The 19,007-nt window shown below is 41.2% G+C and overlaps 1 protein-coding gene and 1 pseudogene across 3 annotated transcripts in view; both read left to right on the top strand.

Annotated features, from left to right (window-relative positions):
- KCNK2 (potassium two pore domain channel subfamily K member 2) overlaps positions 1–19,007 on the top strand; it is a 207,343-nt gene that overhangs the window by 73,882 nt on the left and 114,454 nt on the right. For 2 of the 3 annotated variants that reach the window (XM_074949261.1, XM_074949263.1), the window contains exon 3: positions 4,293–4,603. In XM_074949261.1, the coding sequence (XP_074805362.1) occupies positions 4,293–4,603 (311 nt within the window). Of the gene's footprint in view, positions 1–1,126; positions 2,004–4,292; positions 4,604–19,007 lie in introns of those variants that run through there. The other variant, XM_074949262.1, reaches the window with a different exon arrangement.
- LOC141983904 (tyrosine-protein kinase RYK-like) lies at positions 13,366–15,121 on the top strand (annotated as a pseudogene).

Raw genomic sequence — 19,007 nt, 5'->3', positions numbered from 1 at the left:
GTTTTGCTAGGCTACAATGGTGGTGAGTGGTCTGCAAAGCTCAGACTGAAACAGCAGATGAGATTTAGAGTTATACTCTGAGTCTTGTAGAGACTTGAACGCCCTAGAGAAGACTGGCATGATGGATACTGCTGCAATCAGAGTTCTGGGGAACTCAGTAATGTATCCATTTGTCCAATTTGTATTATGTCACTTTAATTGGGAGAGGCCTTAAAATAAGTCAGCTCAGTGATAGTGCTTCTGATTCAAGGAGGATTATAGCCTATAAACTATGGGAGGAATGCCATACTTCAGCAGTTTTAACGATACAGCCTTTGGCTTCAAATGTTTGTGACCCAAACCATTATTATTGCTTCTTGACTATTTGTATTCTGACTTTTTTTTTTTTTTTTTGGCCGGGGGAGGAAGGATGGCAGGTGGATGGTAGATATTTATTGCTGCATACTGGTAATACATTTTACCTTGAAGGGGCATTCACCTATTAACCACTTGTGAAATTGACCCAAGGGTAATGTCACAGCTGATAGATAACCAGGAGACCTAAGATCAGTCTGTGACAAACATAACAATAATCTCAAGCCAAGGGCTAAACTCGCAGTGGAAGCAGAGTCTCTCCTTTACAGTGCCGATTCAAACTGGAAGCAAGCAGAAGCTTGTGCATGGTATGGGAGAGGTACCAAGCGGTGACTCTCTGCTCCCAGGTGATAAACTCCTCCCAACAAAGTACCGACTCGGGAGGTTACAACGCAGATCTGCGGAGGAGGAAGAAATAGACGGGGTCCCCGCGATGTGAGAGCTCGCTGCACTCAAACTTTCCCAAGCCTGGCCTGAGGGCTCTCTGCTCGCTACAGTGATATTTCGTCCGGTTCAAAAGTTCCCTTCTTGGGGAAGCTGTGGGAGGAAGATCCTCTGGGGGCCGTGGCGAAGACCAGGAGCAGGTCTTGTGTCTCAGTGGTGGGGGTGGCTGTTGGCTTTTCCTCCACCCCATTGCTCTCCCCTGGGGGCTCCCAAGTCAGCGCCCACCAGTTTGGGATTTATCTTTCCTGCGTGGACCGCTTTTCTTAACCTTCTTCTCCCCCCTTCATCCCTGCAGCATCTGCCTCAGCCTGGTCCTTGCGCTGCCGAGCGAAGGGGCCGGGTGGAAATGCCGGGCAGCTCATCGAGATGAGGGTGCAGCTGCCTCTGGCGCTGGAGCGGGGTAGAGGGAGGAAGGGGGAGACGCACCCAGCGGCTGGGATACACCGGGGGAAAGAGAATGAGGAGAGGAGCGGGCGCCCACACACGCACACACACACAGGCGGAGAGCAAGGAGACACACACAAACACACACACAGAGTTCTCGAGGCGCGCAGCTGCACCCAGAGTCAGGCACCCCACGCCCAGTGCCTGAGACAAAGAGCGACAGAGCGGGGCACAGACACCGCGTGAGAACCGGGCCCCGGGGCTGAGATGCACACGGGAGAAAGCGGGGCCGAGAGGAGACAGGCCCCCGCCCACACTGACTGACAGCGGGACGCGGACACACACACACACACACACACAAACACACAGAGACCGAAAGACACAGATACACTGAGATTGTGACAGACACGCCTCGGAGACTGGCAGCCACACACCGAAAGAGGCTGATACACACACCTGGCGCCTGAGCAAGTCACACACACACAGACGGTGATCACACACACACACGGCGATCTCACACACAGACAGGGCCATCACACACAGAGACAGGGTGATCACACACACGGCAATCACAGGGTGATTTCTCTCTCTCTCTCTCTTTCTCACACACACACACCCCGTGATCGTACACACCCCTCCAGTGACAGGGAGGACGCCAGGCTCCGCTCCGCGCGGAATCTGAGCTCAGCAGCAGCAAACCCGCCCTGGGTCTGGTCCTTTTCTCTCTCTCTCTTTCCATCTGGTCAAACGGCACCTACCCAAGCCCTGAAAAAATGCCTGCCCGTGAAGCGAGGAGAGGGCGCCGGGTCTGTAAATAAGAAGTGAGTACTGGCACAATGGCGTGTGTTTCTACATTAAAGTCTGCCTGAATGCTGCATGCTCCCTCGCTTTCCCAATGCCTCCTCGCAGGGGGGACCCAGGGCTGCTCAGTCCCTCTCTTCGCCCCTTTCCTTCCTGCGCCGCCGTCCCGGATTTTGCAGCCTCGGTTAAACACCCGCCTGCCTTTTGTTTCTAATACTTCTCCTTTGTCTAAGGTGGGTGTAGCTCCCCCTGTTCGGGAGGGTCGGGCTGGGCTCCGGGCTCCCACCCGGACCGTTTCTCCAGCCAAACCCCGCTCTGCAAGGATGCCTTTTGCAAGGGCTTTAAACCCAGCGCATCCTTGCGAGCTGGCTGCTGGGGAGAGGAGTGAAGGATAGGGGCAGGGCCCGTTCTGGCTGGAGCGTCCACGTTTTGCCCCTCTCGGGAGTGTGAAAATGTCCTTGTCGACTGCATTATCCCATCTCCTGGCAAGGTGGATGGGTGTCAGCAGGGGGCTGGGAAAGTTGATGGGAGGGATGCAGAGCATCACTGGGTGGATCAGTTTAGGGCGCCTCGCAGCCATCCTGTTCTCCTTTGTTAGCTGCATTCAGCGGGCTTCAGGAGTGTAGCAGGAGAACTGGGGGGCAGGTCTGCCCTTCTTCATGGTGCTAGGATTGTGTGTGTCTGGAGGTGTTGAAGCTAGGCAGAAAGAGGAGCAGTTTCCTAGTCTACAGCACGAGGCTTGGTGTAGCCTGAGGTGCCCCCAGTTTTGGGTTTGGACAGAGGGTCATGATAATGTAGTAGGAAAAATTCCGACTGGCAAGGGGAGCTCTGACTGAAAGGAAAATGTGATGGCGCTTCCGCCCCCCCCCCCCAACACAAATCATGTCAATCCCAGGAGAGAGCAAAGCTTGAAGGAGCAGTTATTAAATCAGGTGTCCTTTCCAAATTTAGCCACACACAATCGATTTTTGTACAGGGGCATATCAATAGCCTCATACAGTATTCCATGCCCACTACACTTGAAGGGTATTTGCATTCTGGTCTGGTGCTCCCGGTTAGTTAGAACCAGATTCTAGTTTTCTAGTAGCTGAACAGTAACTATACCACAGCTGTGCCCCGAGTCATGAGCGGAGCTTTTTCATTTGGGGCTGCCTGTTCATCCTCTAACCCTCCCCCCCAGGGTTCAGGTTCACTGTATTAATTTCCTAGGTCTGCCTTTCTTCTGACCTGTATTGCACGATTCTTTTAGAATGTGAGTTCCTGTAACCCTGTAGGTTAACCTCCAGCGGGTGCTCAAGAGAAGATCCTATCCATGTGGAAAATGACACTCCCTCCCTCCTCTGGGGCATGCCCAGCTTCCAGAGACCTGAGAGACTTTTGAATCTACATTTAGAAGTAGGCTATCCCCACAACAGCTGAAAGTGGTGTTGCAGCCATTCAAAATATATTAATCATTTTAAATATAGTATTGTTGTTGCAATCTTCCCTCAGGAGACCTTTAAGTGTACTTGATGTGGATTATTCTTATCTAATTACTAGTGTAGTTAGATGTAATCACATAAGTTATGGGTCTACTTGATAACACACTCAGGTGATCATTACTGTCCCAGTGGGTTTCTTGTAGCAGTGAACAATCAAATATCCTATAATAAGATGATTGACTTTTCCAGTAGGCATGCACATGTGTTCCTGGTATTTTCTAAAAGGGTATAGTCAACACTTTCAAACTGTTAGGATTAATAATGGATTATTTTTATAGTTACCTGTGTGGGGGGAATTTGGAAGTGAACTGAAAATATTCTAATGAGTGTCTGAATGCAGAGTTGAGGGTATGTAAGACTTAAGGAAAGAGTCCTGTTTTCCTGATAGTTTTTTAATGCTGAACTAAAATGTAGTCTGAGAAGCATATTAGCAACGCCTAAGATTATTCAAGATGTGAGGACGCTGTACTGAAAAATACCTTTTTATACTGATTCAAAGGAACACAAGAAAATAGGGAAAATAGTGCATGTTAGAACTACACTTGCAGAGTATTTATAGAAGACATATATATATAGTAAACAATGCAAGTGTGTGTATGCATGTGTGTACATATAAATAGCATATTATTAGTCCTAGCAGTTGCTGAAACCAGTAATTCTATAGTAATATAACATGGTGTTCAAGTGAAATGCATTTATAACACAGCTATCTATGAACTCTATTTTGAATTAATAGGATCTCTGTAATCTTCTGGCAAGAAGGGTGTACAGCTAAATACACCTCTGTCCAATGCTGTCAACGTTAACATTCTTTTTCTGTTTTATTAGTGGCGGCACCTGACTTGCTGGATCCCAAATCTGCTACTCAGAACTCCAAACCACGGCTATCATTTTCTACAAAACCCACAGTGCTCTCGTCACGGGAGGAATGTGATTCGGCTATTAATGTTATGAAATGGAAGACGGTCTCAACGATTTTTCTGGTGGTTGTTGTATATTTAATAATTGGAGCTACTGTCTTCAAAGCCCTGGAGCAGCCACATGAAACTTCCCAAAGAGCCACCATTGTGATTCAGAAGCAGACGTTTGTATCTGAGCATTCCTGTGTAAATGCATCGGAGCTCGATGAACTAATTCAGGTAATTCATGCAAAAAACTTGTTCCTATGTTTTAAAAGAATGAATTCTTCTATAGCAATGGTTCTGTAATAAATGGGACACTGCTGTATCAGCATGTGAGCTGCAAATGTAGCAAGAAGTCTAACTTAAGACAGAAAGGTTGGCAATAGCATTTTCAAATGAGGCTTCAGTTGAAAAGTCATTGCTGATTTTTTTATGTTCAGTGTGCATTATAGACAACTTTTAAATTGAATGCGCCTGTGCTAATTAAATAACTATTCATTAGCAATATGTATTATTTAATAGTTCACAAAGGAATGGGTGTATTGATTGAGCTAAGTTACTGGCTTTGTCAATATTGGGAAAGCAGAGCATGGCCAACCATAACCTTAAGAAAGTTCAGATTTATCATTACTTTAGCAAACAATTCTCTCTTTTAGCTGTACATTTCTTTCCACAGTTGTTTGTTTTAAATACAGCTAGCTATTTCCATTACAAATCTTGATTTTTTAATTTTTTTCCAACATTGAAAGGCTAAATCCTCAGCTGGTATAAATCAGTGTCACTCTGTTGAAGTCAGCTTACACCACTTGATGATCTGGCTCATCATAGTCTCTGGTGTTTCAAATTGCACCGTGAACTCAGGGATTGTACCTTATAACTGGAGAATTGCAAATTTAGTACTTATATTTAAGAAAGGAAAAAGGGTGATCTGGGAAAGTACGGACCCATTAGTTTGGCCTCAATTGTATGCAAGGTCTTAGAACAAATTTTGAAAGTAGTTAAAGACATAGAGGTAAAAAAGGCAATTGGGATAAAATATGACATGTTTTTACAAAAAGTAGATCACTGAGAAGATAACTGATTTTCTAGACAAAGGAAATACATTAGATGTAATCTACCTGGGTTTCAGTAAGGCGTTTGATACAGTTCCACAGGAGAAATTATTAGTTAAATTGGAGAAGATGGGGATTAATACAAGAATCGAAAGGTGGGTAGAGAACTGGGTAAAAGGGAGACTATAACTGGTCATACTGAAAGGTGAACTGTCTGGCTGGAGGAGGTTACTAGTTGAGTTCCTCAGGAATCATTCTTGGAACCAATCTTATTTAACATTTTTGTTAATGACCTTGGCACAAAAAGTGGGAATGAGTTAGTAAAATTTGTGGATGACACAAAATTGGGATGTATTGCCAATACAGAGAGGACTGGAATGTCATACAAGAAAATTTGGATGACTTTGAAAATTAGAGTACTAGAAATGGGATGAAATTTAATAGTACAAAGTGCAAGGTCATGCACTTGGGGACTAACAGCTAGAATTTTTGTTATAAGCTGGGGACGTATCATTTGGAAGCAACAGAAGAGGAGAAAAAAAAGGATGACTATGTGCTGTCAAAATGATGCAGCTGTAAAAAAGGCTAATGCAATTCTAGGCTGCATCAGACGAGGTATTTCCAGTAGAGTTAGGGAAGTTTTAGTACTGTTATACAAGGCACTGATGAGACCACATCTGGAATACTGTGTGCAGTTCTGGTCTCTCATGTTTAAGAAAGATGAAATCAAACTGGAACAGGTGCAGAGAAGAGTTACTAGGATGACCCGAGGCCTGGAGAAGCTACCTTACAAGAAGAGACTTGAGGAACTTGGCTGTGTAACCTAACCAAATGAAGGCCGAGGGGAGATCTGATTGCTCTCTATAAATAAATCAGAGAGATAAACACCAGGGAGGGAGAGCAGTTATTTAAGTTAAGGGCAATACTGGCACAAGAACAAATGAGTATAAACTGGCCATCAATAAGTTTAGGCTTGAAATTAGATGAAGATGTCTAACCATCAAAGTAGAGCCCTGCCGTGGGACTGGGATTCCATAGGACTCGCTGCTGTAATAGTGGGAGCGGGTAAAATGTTTTGTTATGGGTGGGATTGGGTGGGCAAAAAAATCAGACTATGGTATTTTGTGGGAAAACATTAAATCTCTCATCAGTTGGTCATAAATAGAATTTCAGCAGTGCAAAGCAAGTTTTTCTTTTTTATTAAATAAAGGTTTTAATACTTAAATTTAAGTGAGAGATTGAAAGAGATTAATGTCTATTATAACAGGAGTTAAAGTGTTTTTTTACATGGTTAAAGCAAGATTTGTTTTATTCTTTTAGTGGTAAAAATTGTGTCTGAATTCCATTTATTATATAACATATTAACCAACTGTGGTGAGGTGGGTTTTTTTGGTAGCACGGGGGAATCTGTCTCTGTTGTGGGATTTGCAGAATCTAAGGTTTTTGCAGATGGGAGTGGGATAAATATAAAAGAAACAATGCAGGAGCAGGTGGGAGTAGATATTGCAGGGCAGGATGGGAGCGGGATTAAAAAAATAGTCCCATGTAGGGCTTTACATCAGATGAGTGAAGTTTTGGAACATCTTTCCAACGGGAGTAGTGGGGGACAAAAATCCTAACTTGTTTCAAGACTGAGCTTGATAAATTCATGGAGGGGATGGTATGATGCGATTGCCTACAATGGCATGTGGCCAATCCGCAACTGCTATTAGCAAATATCTCCAGCAGCACTAGATGGGGAGGGCTATGAGTTACTAGAGACAATTCTTTCCCAGGTGTCTAGCTGGTAGATCTTGCTCACATGCTCAGGGCCTAACTGATCACCATATTTGGGCTTGGAAAGGAATTTTCAAGATTGGCAGAGACCCCGTTTGTTTGTTTTTTTGCCTTCCTCAGCAGCGTGCGGCCTGGTTCATCTGCTGGTTCGAACTAGAATAAATGGTGAATTCTCTGTAACATGAAGTTTTTAAATCATGATTTAAAGACTTCAGAAACTCAGCCAAAGGTTATGGGTTTATTAGAGGAGTGGGTGGGTGAGATTTTGTGGCCTGTGATGTACTGGAGGCCAGACTCGATGATCATGATGGTCCCTTTTGGCTTTAAAGTCTCCCAGACACTTGTTTTACTGCAAATTTTTAAGGCAGAGGACTGATTTACCAAAGTTGTTTTTCGAGTACGTTATTTTTTTAAGTTAAATTGGTAAAACATGGAAAATTTTTATAGTTTGGGAATTTTATTTTTTAGTCAAGTTGGGTTCCAAAAATGGTAGCCTTTTAAAGTTATTGAAGCTATTCCTTTCTCCCTGCACCCTACAATACTTTTTTACTTTAGAGCAAGTTCTTGTTGTGAAGTGTTGTGGTGCTGAATTGTCACTCATCGCTAGAGATAGTCCTTCCTGAACACAGCTGAGGTATGTTTGGCCTAAAAGTTGTGGGAAGACAATGCTATGCACCTTGTTAGGGTAAATGGAAGACTTCGTACCGCACTGCTGTCAACCTGGTACCTTTGAACAGATACTAAATTACTGAAGAACATAACCTGGCTTTTCTGAGTATGTCTGATTCTTAATACAATTTTTATATAGCATTTCTTCAGTTCTGATTACTCTATGTGAATACAAAAATAATGAGTGTGATGAAGAAAAAGTAGTCACATCAGTGTGAATGATACTTTAGAAATCCTCTAAAGGATATATGTCTGAAAATAATGCATACTGCAGTATTAGGTAGCTGTAATGGTTAGTTGTATGTGAAGAAAATTACAGAACATACACATTACAATATTCTCTTTAGTCTTTACCTTTACTTCAAACTATAGTGAAACACTAAACTTTTGATTTTGAATTTAGTGCTCTAGATATTCACTCTGGTTTGTCACTAGCCAGAGCTCGGACAACTTATGATGCAAGGGTCTTCCAATCCAGATCAGTTCTGACCTGCATAATTTGGTTATCCTAGTTCTGGGACAGTCTTGAGCATCAGAAGTTTCTAATTGGGGTCAATCCTACTAAATTGTGAAGTGGTTTGGTGATATGAACATACCAGGAGGACTAGATTGAGAGCACAAATTCAGCCTAGAAAGGATTTGAATTTGTGTTTACCCAGACAAAATTCACTAGCCTAATAGTGTCCATCTAGTTTCTCTTTTTCCTAATAAAAGCTTCTCTTTGCCATGTGACTTGTGTCAAGGTTCCTTCCCACTCTGAACTCTAGGGTACAGATACGGGGACCTGCATGAAAGACCCTCTAAGCTTACTCTTACCAGGTTATGTTAAAAACTTCCACAAGGTACAAACTTTGCCTTGTCCTTGAACCCTATGCTGCCACCACCAAGCGTGTTAAACAAAGAACAGGGAAAGAGCCCACTTGGAGACGTCTTCCCCCCAAAATGTTCCCCCAAGTCCTACACCCCCTTTCCTGGGGAAGGCTTGATTAAAAATCCTCACCAATCTGCATAGGTGAACACAGACCCAAACCCTTGGATCTTAAGAACAATAAAAAAGCAATCAGGATCTTAAAAGAAGAATTTTAATTAAAGAAAAAGTAAAAGAATCACCTCTGTAAAATCAGGATGCTAAATACCTTACAGGGTAATCAGATTCAAAACATAGAGAATCCCTCTAGGCAAAACCTTAAGTTACAAAAAGACACAAAAACAGGAATATACATTCCATTCAGTACAGCTTATTTACCAGCCATTTAAACAAAAGGAAATCTAACGCATTTCTAGCTAGGTTACTTACTAACAAGTTCTAATACTCCATTCCTGTTCTGTTCCTGGCAAAAGCATCACACAGACAGACAGACCCTTTGTTCCCCTCCCCCCCACCCGCCCTCCAGCTTTGAAAGTATCTTGTCTCGTCACTGGTCATTTTGGTCAGGTGCCAGCGAGGTTATTTTAGCTTCTTAACCCTTTACAGGTGAAAGGGTTTTGCCTCTGGCCAGGAGGGATTTTATAGTTCTGTATACAGAAAGGTAGTTACCCTTCCCTTTATATTTATGACAACTTGTTATAATACAATATAATGCACTCAGGCCACAGTATCAGAAAATATCCAAAATATCTACCCTGGAGGAAAATTCCTTCCCGACCCCAAATATGGTGATCAGCTAAGCCCTGAGCATGTGGGCAAGACTCACCAGCCAGACACCCAGGAAAGAATTCTCTGTAGTAACTCAGATCCCACCCCATCTAACATCCCATCACAGGCCATTGGGCATATCTACCTCTAGTAGTCAAAGATCAATTAATTGCCATCAATTAATTTTTCCATCTCTAACTTCCATGATCCAGTGCTGCAAACCATCTTAAGTGGAAACCATGCCAGTTTTCTGTTCTGTATCCTGTAATATAAACCTGCCTGAGATGAAGTACAGCAATGTGTGACCCTCGGTGCTGAATCAAGATGCATAACGATTTTTGAGATATTGCCTAAGCCCTGAAGGCATAAAACATGCACAACCATAGGCACAATGGCTCTGCAGTCAGTGGGGTTAGGGTTCAAACACTGGATGCCAACTTTCGGTGCCATTTTAGGCGAGTCTAACGTAAATCAATATTACAGGCAATATCACCTGGTACACCATATGTTGTGCATGGCAACAATCAAGTTGGCAGTGTACAGCAGCACGTGATGGGATGTGTGCCTTTTAGAGGGGAGCTTGCTATTATACTTTATACTACCTTTTAGTGGTCCCTATAGGAAGAGGCACAAAAAAAGCCAGACAGCTGTTCATTTTTTAGATTAAAACCTAGGGTTTCAAAGTTTCAGTTGAGAGGGTCTTTAAAAGGGACTCAGCTATTATCAGGAGAGAAAAAGATGGGTTTGCTGAAGTCAGGATGGAGAGCTCTAGGGATGCAAGATCTGTCTTGCTTATGTTTTGTTCAGTTTTTTTAAATCTTGTTTAGAGTTTGCAGACTACTAAACTGCATGAAGGGAATGTGGCCAGAGACTTTGCTGCTGTGTCGTTTTTTGGCTGAACAAAAGCTATGTAAATAACCTGAGAGGTGTTTTTGTTGTTGTTGCTCAGTCTGAGCATCTTGCACTGTGTGGTAGGGCCAACTTAACAAAGAATTGCCATACAACAGAATAAAAGTGTTCTCTAGGAACTGGTATACAAAGAACTACAGGAATCAGAGATAGAAAAAATCTATTTAGATCTAGTGTAGGATTGTTCCCTATAGTATACCAGCTGCTGAAAATTTGAAAATGTTTGAGGCAGTTTGCAATCTCAGATGCAAAGTACCTGGTAGAATCCCCTCCTGTACTTGTGCACACATGCTCAGTAACAGAGTTTTGAAGACATTCGACAATACACATCTCTAATGATCAGCCTATTTTTGGCCAATCCTCAGGTGAAACTATAGTATCATTATATATATATATACACAGTATTATTATAGTATCATTTTATGTATATATATATATATATATATATATATATATTTATACACACACACTTTTTTTGGTTGCTTTCGTTAATATGTTGAGTTCTTGCTCCACACAGACAATAAATGGAAGTGCAGAAAGTCTGTCTGTGGGGAAAGGTGAGTCCGACTGAATTGTGTAGTCAACAACTTCCTAACATTGTCAGTATTCTTATTTTATATCCAGTATTCTATACCCTACAGAATATATACCTCTCAGAATATAAAAATGAGAATGTTCAACACACTTGTCTATTGGGAAAAATGGATTGGCTTCCCAGCCCATAGGTTGCTTCCTTACTCTAGAGTTATTCCTAAGAGAGAACGAAGTCAGCACTGCAATGTATTCTGGGATGCCTGAGTAGAGTGAGAACTTGGCAATAAGAGCTCTACTTTGTCATCTCCTGCCAAAGAGAAAATTGATTAGAGAAATGAGAAGAACTTTTTATTTAAATGCTACCCAATTAAGTGAAGCTCAGCTTCTAAGGTAGGTCCTTATAAAATAAAACCCAACAAAATCTGTTCATATTCAACGGAAAAGTAATATAACACATAAGCATTAAAATATTGTAAATAAAAGAAATGTCATCCCTTGGTTAAAATACCTTAGACTGGTGTGTCCCAACAAGTGGGGTGTGAGCCAAAGCGGATTGCCCAGGGCTGACTGCTGGGTTGCTTCATAGCGGTGAGGAACAATCAATCTGTATGAATCCTAGGAGCCAGCTAGAGTGAAAAAAGATATTTTGCTCATTCCTTCCTCCCTGTTGCATTCTGCCATCTCCTCTACCGCCTTATGCCTGAACAGAGCACAGTGTTAATGTGCCTATTGGAGCCTGCACAGACTGAAATAATATTGCAGAGAAGTTTGAACTGCTCCAGCCATCTCAGTATGTTAAAGCTGAAACCTATAGATTACACTTTAACTAAATGTACCTTAAGACTTAAAACTAAAGATGTCAGTAATGTTAATGACTATATTTCACTGCTGATTCTTTTATCAGACACATCCTACACATGTGCTTATCCCACATCACAAACTGGTAGGGAATGTAATATCAAAATAAACAACACGGGGGTCAAAGGCACTGAGTGTAGTATTAATTTTCTTATTTAATTCAGGAAAAACCTACTTTTTAAAATGTAAATGAAGATGCCACAGAGTCTCGTCTGCTGCACCAAAGTGCCCCTGTAGTGAAGGACTCTGCCACAGAATTTTAAATCCAGCTTGCTCCGAAGTATGCAGGTTCTTCCTGAAAACTGAGTTCCTACAAAATATGAGTTCATGTTTTTAGAAATATTTTGTGAATCACCTGGATGTATCTAACCTGAGTGTCTATGACCCCATTCCCACAAGGTGATCTGTATGGTGTTCCCCATGAGATCCACCTCCGCAGATTAGCTTGCAAGGCTAGGGTCCCTGTCATCATATTTCCATAACCTATGTCTGTTTTCACCCTAACCTTGTGTTGGTTAAAATCTCCCTTGTCTATGCATTCACCATTTAGACTGTGAACTCTTTTAGGTAGGAATCTGTCTTCTCTTTGTCTTCTGAGAAAAGCCTCTTACGATTGTGGGTGTTATAAAAATAACTGGAGCTGCATTCCTTGTGCCTTAACTTTCATCACCAGAATGCCAGGATAACTGCTTCCTATGTGATTAATTTCCTCTTTAAAAATATTTGACACTTTAAACACTTATTTTAGCTGTTTTTACTCTTTTTTGTAACTAGATGTAACTAGAATATATTTTTCGTTACACTGCACCTCTCCTTTAATTGACTTTCTGTTCCATGCATAAAATGTTTCACATCTTGTCTCTTAGTCCCAGGAAACCAATGCTGTTGCATTTTCTGAAGGGTGTTCTTTAATTTTAGCCAGTAGGCTCCTTCAGATGCAACCTCTCAGATTCAGTAGAAAACTATTATGCAGTTAAAATGATTAAGTAGGATTTCTTGTTTCTCTTCCAGGTATTAAAAAGCTTAAAACGCTTCTTGCTGTGTCATTTCTGGAGCTATCATAATATGTCCCTGACTGAGACACAGGGTTTGTGTAGGTCCTGAAATATACTTTGTAAATCTGAGATTCATAAGCTTGATTTATTAAAATTAGATCATTTATTTTAACCACAAAATTAAGGGCACCATTTCTGTGGGATAGTCTATTTTGCACAGCTACCATGCAGGCAGTTTTCTTTTTCCAGGGGATTTAAGGTGGGTGGTTGTTAACATTGATAGCCCCACACCACACAAAACAACACACCGTGTTCTGGCTGGGTCCCAGCTTGCAAGCAGCAGGTGTTAGGCTTGAAAACCTTGAAAGACCTTGTCTATAAAAAACTGATGCTGCAGGATATTCTTTTGGCAATTCAAACTGCAATTGCATCAGTTTTTTTATATACAAGGCCATTCTGGAGCACTTGAGAACTGAAGATCATAAGGAAGTGCAAATATCAAGGGTACATGTACCTTCTTTATTGAGTGTTGGGAACAATTTGAGGTGTCTCATTTAAGGCAGTTTACACATGGAAGCCCAGGTACAGGACTTTGTGCCTCCACCTCCATGCATGCCCCTGCCAGTCAAAGCACTTCAGCTCATTCTTAACTGTAACCATATGAGTTGTCCCACCTTGTTGAATTGTGGCCTATTTCTATTTTTCTCCTCTTGTTTCCCCACCTTCTTGTGTTCCCTAATTTCCATGCAGGTGCCTCTCCCTTTCCTAGATCCTGTCTACTCCATTCTTGCTAAAAATAAATTTCTGGATGCTATTATCTGCTTCATTCCATAGTCAAGCATGCCATCTCTGCCTGTATCCCTGATGCACAACACCATAGCGTAGAGGAATCTGCATTATAGGCAGGGCTTGGACTTGATCTGCTGTAAAAGATCCCTGTCAACAGTCTGGTCCAGTCCCTATTTCTGAACGGACCACCAGTCTATTCTGTGGGGATCCATCTGCTGAATCCAACATGCTGCTAAACTCCCTGTGTCTAGGTAGTGCCTCATGACTATTCCTAGCATTGGGTCCCTTGTTTATGTACTGCCAGGAACCACAAGCTACTTTTGATTGCTGAGAAATCAGTGGGAACAAAACAGTATGTTTTCTCTATTTAATCAGAAAGATATTTTAAGATGGTTTCACTTTTATCTCTGGATAGATAGTCAAGGATTTAACTATTCAGCCGGACTAGTGCAGTGCTAGAATAGAGCTGTATTGTTTCTAGTTGAAACAATACCAGTTTGTTTCTGATGAGTACTCATGATTATATACTACATCGTTTCATAAAAGCATAGTAGCTAAAGCAGACAAATGCAAATATTCACTGCTTGCATTCAATACTACTTGCTCCATTTTTGCCTTACTGAAGACACTGCTTAGGTGGAACTCTGGAACTAGGACAGTTGTCTTGTTTTTGTACAGGGGGAACTTGCTGCTTTAGAAGGTTGAAACTTTGTCTCTAGTTTTAGCTGTCAATTCACACAGTTGTGTATGGTAGGCTATCAGGCAAACCTGAGACAGCCTCTAGATACAGATTCCTATATGATCCCAATGTGTTGCAGTATGAAAAGGACAACTTAATGACTGTGCAATGTATTAGCAAGAAAAAAGTTTCTAAAATTACTATATAAAGGGAATTCATAGGAACCTATTCCCTATCACCCATGTCTGTATAGAAGATGCGGCGAAACCCATGGTGCTGTTGCCTTACATGAACTGGGGGAACCTGAAACTGATCCTGAGCCAGTACAAGTTAGTAGAGGCCAACGCTCCTCAGGCAATTTCCCAGCAGGATCTTGTTCATATGGCTATTCATATTGCCCGTGGAATGAACTATTTAGCCAGAAGGGAGGTCACTCACAAAGACCTGGCTACTAGAGACTGGGTCATTGATGATTCACTTCAGGTTAAGATTACTGACAATGCGCTATCCCGAGACCTATTTCCCATGGATTATCATTATCTGGGAGATAATGAAAGCAGGTCAGTGTGGTGGATGGCTCCTCAAAGCTTTGTTAACAATGAATTTTCCAGTGCTAGTGATGTGTGGGCATTTGGAGTAACACTGTGGGAGTGGATGACTTTGGGGAACATTCCGTATGTGGATATTGACCCTTTTGAGATGGCTGCATAGCTAAAGGATGGCTACAGAGTGGATACTGAATTTAAAAGAGTATTCAAAGTTGACAGTGCTTTGTTTTTGGCACTGCTCGTATTTCAAGTAGAAAAGCTACAGACTGAGTTTTCAGGCAAAAATTCAAAAAGTTCCTCAGTGACTTAGGAGCCTAAGTCTCAGTTTCAAAAGTTATATTGGCACTTAGGAGCTCGGCAACTCACGTAGGCTGCTAAGGTGGTTATATTGCTTTTGAAAATGGGCGTTAGGATCCTAAGTCACTTAGACACTTTGGAAAATTTTACCTCAATTCTCTTTACTGCCAAGAAATAGAACACAATGTAACCATGAAAAAAAGAATTAAAGAACAGTAAGTTGTGAACAAACTATTCTGAATACTATTACTGTATTTATTAATTATTATTATGTTATTATTTTATATTATGGTAGCACATAGAAGCCTTCAACCAGTCTCATTGTGCTAGGCACTGCACACAGACATAATAAACAGAGAGTCCCTGGCTCAATGAGTTTACAGTCTAGTGGCACCATATGATGAGACAATAACAGATGGATAAACAAATAAATTGAGGGAGGATAAGGTAACTAGAGAAACAATCCTAACTAGCTCAATAAGTGGAAGTGTCAGCACACCAATGGCCTAGCTACTGTTGAGTGGTTTATAGGCAGTGCAGCAGAGGTGAGTTTTAAGTCAGAATTTGAATTATGGTAACACAGAAAAAATAATTTAGTCTACTAATCTGATCACATTTTACAATTTATTTTACAGTAGTAAAGTTAAGTCCGGGAACCTTCCTGTTAAAATCTTGTAAACCATCTCAAGAGGCTGAATGGAATAAATTGGAGTCAGTGATGATAAAAGTACAGATTATACAGAATTTCCATGATTCTAACTTTTTCAGGCTAAAGGAAAGTGATACAGCACCGCTAGAGATACACAGACTTAATTACACCACGGGATAAGTAGGGCTGCGCCAATGAAGGAAAAAGTTGACAGGAAAAAAAAATTGTAAGTAAAGATGGCAGTGTCATGCCAAACTTGTGACAAATGAAATGACTATGCTTTCACTGTTATTACAGCAAGGCAGCAGTCAAGGGGAAAGGCAGAAGACTGACAAAATAAAATGGAAAACAGAATCAAAGATAAATAGGCATTGGCAATAAATATCTTGCAATTTGTATATTAAGGGTGAAATTCTGGCCCCAGTGAAATCAACAGAAGTTTTATACTATTATTTTAGGTCAGTGATTCCCATATTGTCAGCCATTGCTCCCTTGGGGAGCCACAAATGGTTCATGGGGGAGCCCCTGTTGTTTGGGAATAAAAAAAGTCCTGTCTAAAGAAACAATTGCTCCTCACAGAGCCATAGGAGCATCTTATATTGTAGCCATGCAAAGTGCAGAATGCAAACAGGCATGTACCATAGCAAGACCCTTCTACTTCCAGCAATAGTAGATGTATAGAATTATGATTAGCGAGCACATAGCCATGAAAACCATTCCTATGTCACATAATGCCATCTGTCAATGCACTGATGGATGACCTTGCAGAAAATGTCCAGGATAGACCAAGCTGATAGACCAAGAAAAGAAGAGTCAATATTTTGCACTGCACCTTGATGAATCCACACACATAGCCAATATGGCTAAGCTTCTATGTTATGAGAGATTTGTCACAGCAGGTCCAATAGTTGAAGAACTTCTATTTTGCAAAGAAATCCCAACTCAAACAACCACTGAGCAAATATTCAAGATCCAATTCATAGCAGAGGAAAGTCTCAATTGGGCTATATAAGTGGGGTTTTGCACTGACGAGGCAGCAGCTATGCCCAGAAAGACCAGTGGAGGTTCAGCACAAATAAAGTGGCATCAGCAGCAGTCTGGATACACAGCATAATTCAATGCCAAGCTTTGGCATCAAAAAAGTTGCAACCTGAAGTACATGAGGCCCTTAAAATTGTTATTAAAATGGTTAATTTTGTACAATCCCAGGCAATACACACACATTGTTTTAGTATGCCGTGTGACTAGATGAGCTCTGAGCCCACTCACAGGGAGGTCTGGTGGTGGGGATGTGGGAAAGTGTTACAACCCTCTTTGAATTGCATAATGAAATGAGGATTTCTCCCTTGGGAAAACAGACCTTCCAGATTACACATGTAATGTGGACTTCTTGACTTACGTAATGGACGTATTTGGCGAATTGAATGCACTGAACCTAACACTGCAAGGTAGAAGTACAAATATACCAGATTTAAAAGAGAAGAGCAAGGGATTCATGAAGAAACGTTGTCTTTGGTGATATCACATTGAAAAGGGAATTATTGAGATGTTTCCAATGTTATCAGACTTTTTAAAAGAACAAAGTGAAAGTAATCAAAATGTCATTAAAGACCAAAAATTAACTAATTTTTCTGTCTTGTATTCCCATTTTGATTAATATTTTCTTGGCGTTGAACATTAATCTCCGGATACTGACTGGATTCTGAACCCATTCTCGGTAATTGTTGACTCCATTCCAACATTAAGTATCCTGGCTCAAGAAAGTCTCTTAGAATTATCAAGTAATCATACACTGAAGACCAAGTTTTCAAATCTAGCAAACCAGGAATTCTGGATTTTTGTTAGAGTAGAATACAGAGAGCTCAGTGATGAAGCTATGAAAATGCTGCTTCTGTGAATCTGGATTTTCAGCAATGATTTCGGTGAAAATTAAACAGAGAAATAGCTTAAACTTGGAAACTGACTTATGTCTGGTGCTATCAGAGATTCAACCAATCATTGTGCAACTATGAAGTTTGAACCAGGCCCATCCTTGTTGGTAAAATCTTAGGCTGTGTCCAAACATGCCACAAATCCATATTTTCAAATTGTAGTTTGAAAAAACCTGGATTAGACTGGCTTTTATCATTAAGCATACATCATATAGTTGAAAAAAGTCACAAAACTGTCTAAACTTTAGTGTGCCTCTTGACTCTAGTCTCTTGAACTATTGAATCTGGTTTCCTGAGTCAGTAAAAATATTGTATTTTGTTCTGAGGACCCAAAATATCTCTAAGTACTAAAAGGTTTGGGAACCATGGTTCTAGGTAACTTTGTGGTCAGTAGGGCAGACACATTAAAAAGAGAGATGTCGAAGACTATATTGGATGCTTTGAACCATATCCCCAGTTCTGAAATGTAGGGAACTATGTGGATTTATATCAACTGGAGATATTATTATTTATTATTTATATTACTGTAACACCGAGGAGCCTTAGTCATGGACCAGGACCTCATTGTGCTAGACTGTGTACAAACACAGAACGCAAAACGATGATGCCTGACCCAAAGAGCTTACAATCTATGTCCGACAGCTGGAGACAGACAGACAGACAGATGTGGAAGGACAAGGAAACAAGGAAACAATACTGGTCTGCATCACAGGCCATGGTCTTTGCACACTGACAGCCTAAAACAGTCAGGTTTTTTGTAGGCATCACAGCAAAGGAGAGTTTTGAGGAGGGATTTGAAGGTGGATAATCATGGGGCTTTGCGGAGGTTTACGGAGAGCTCCTTCCAAGCATGAAGGGCAGCACTGGAGAAAGCACAAAGGTGTTTGTTTTAAAATTTAACAAGTGCATAATGGAGACTGGCATCTCTTGTCCCTTTGTGACTAAAAACATCTTCAAGTTGTACCCTTTTGACCAAGGGAGAAATCTCTTGATGTGGTCATCAACTGCAGTGTACCATAGGTATGACATTGATAGTGTTAATGTATCCTCGTATTTTACAGATGAACAGACCTTATATATAAGAAATAATGATGTACTGTAACCTGAAAAGTTTTCAGTGACAATAAAAAGTGCAGAAAACATTTTGCCTCTATCACATTAGAAAGGTCAGTCTTGGTAAAACTGCTTAAAAACATGTGTATTGCTCTGTACAGTGTTACTGCAATATGAAAGAACCACAACACTTCATGGATAGTCCCATAAAAGTGTATTGATCTTCTGCTTTAACACATCACATACACACTAGGAAGTATGTTCCC

This window comes from Natator depressus, chromosome 3, assembly GCF_965152275.1.
Source record: "Natator depressus isolate rNatDep1 chromosome 3, rNatDep2.hap1, whole genome shotgun sequence".
Lineage (NCBI taxonomy): Eukaryota > Metazoa > Chordata > Testudines > Cheloniidae > Natator > Natator depressus.
Note: the sequence above shows the minus strand (reverse complement) of the source record. Positions and strands in the feature narration are given on the sequence as shown.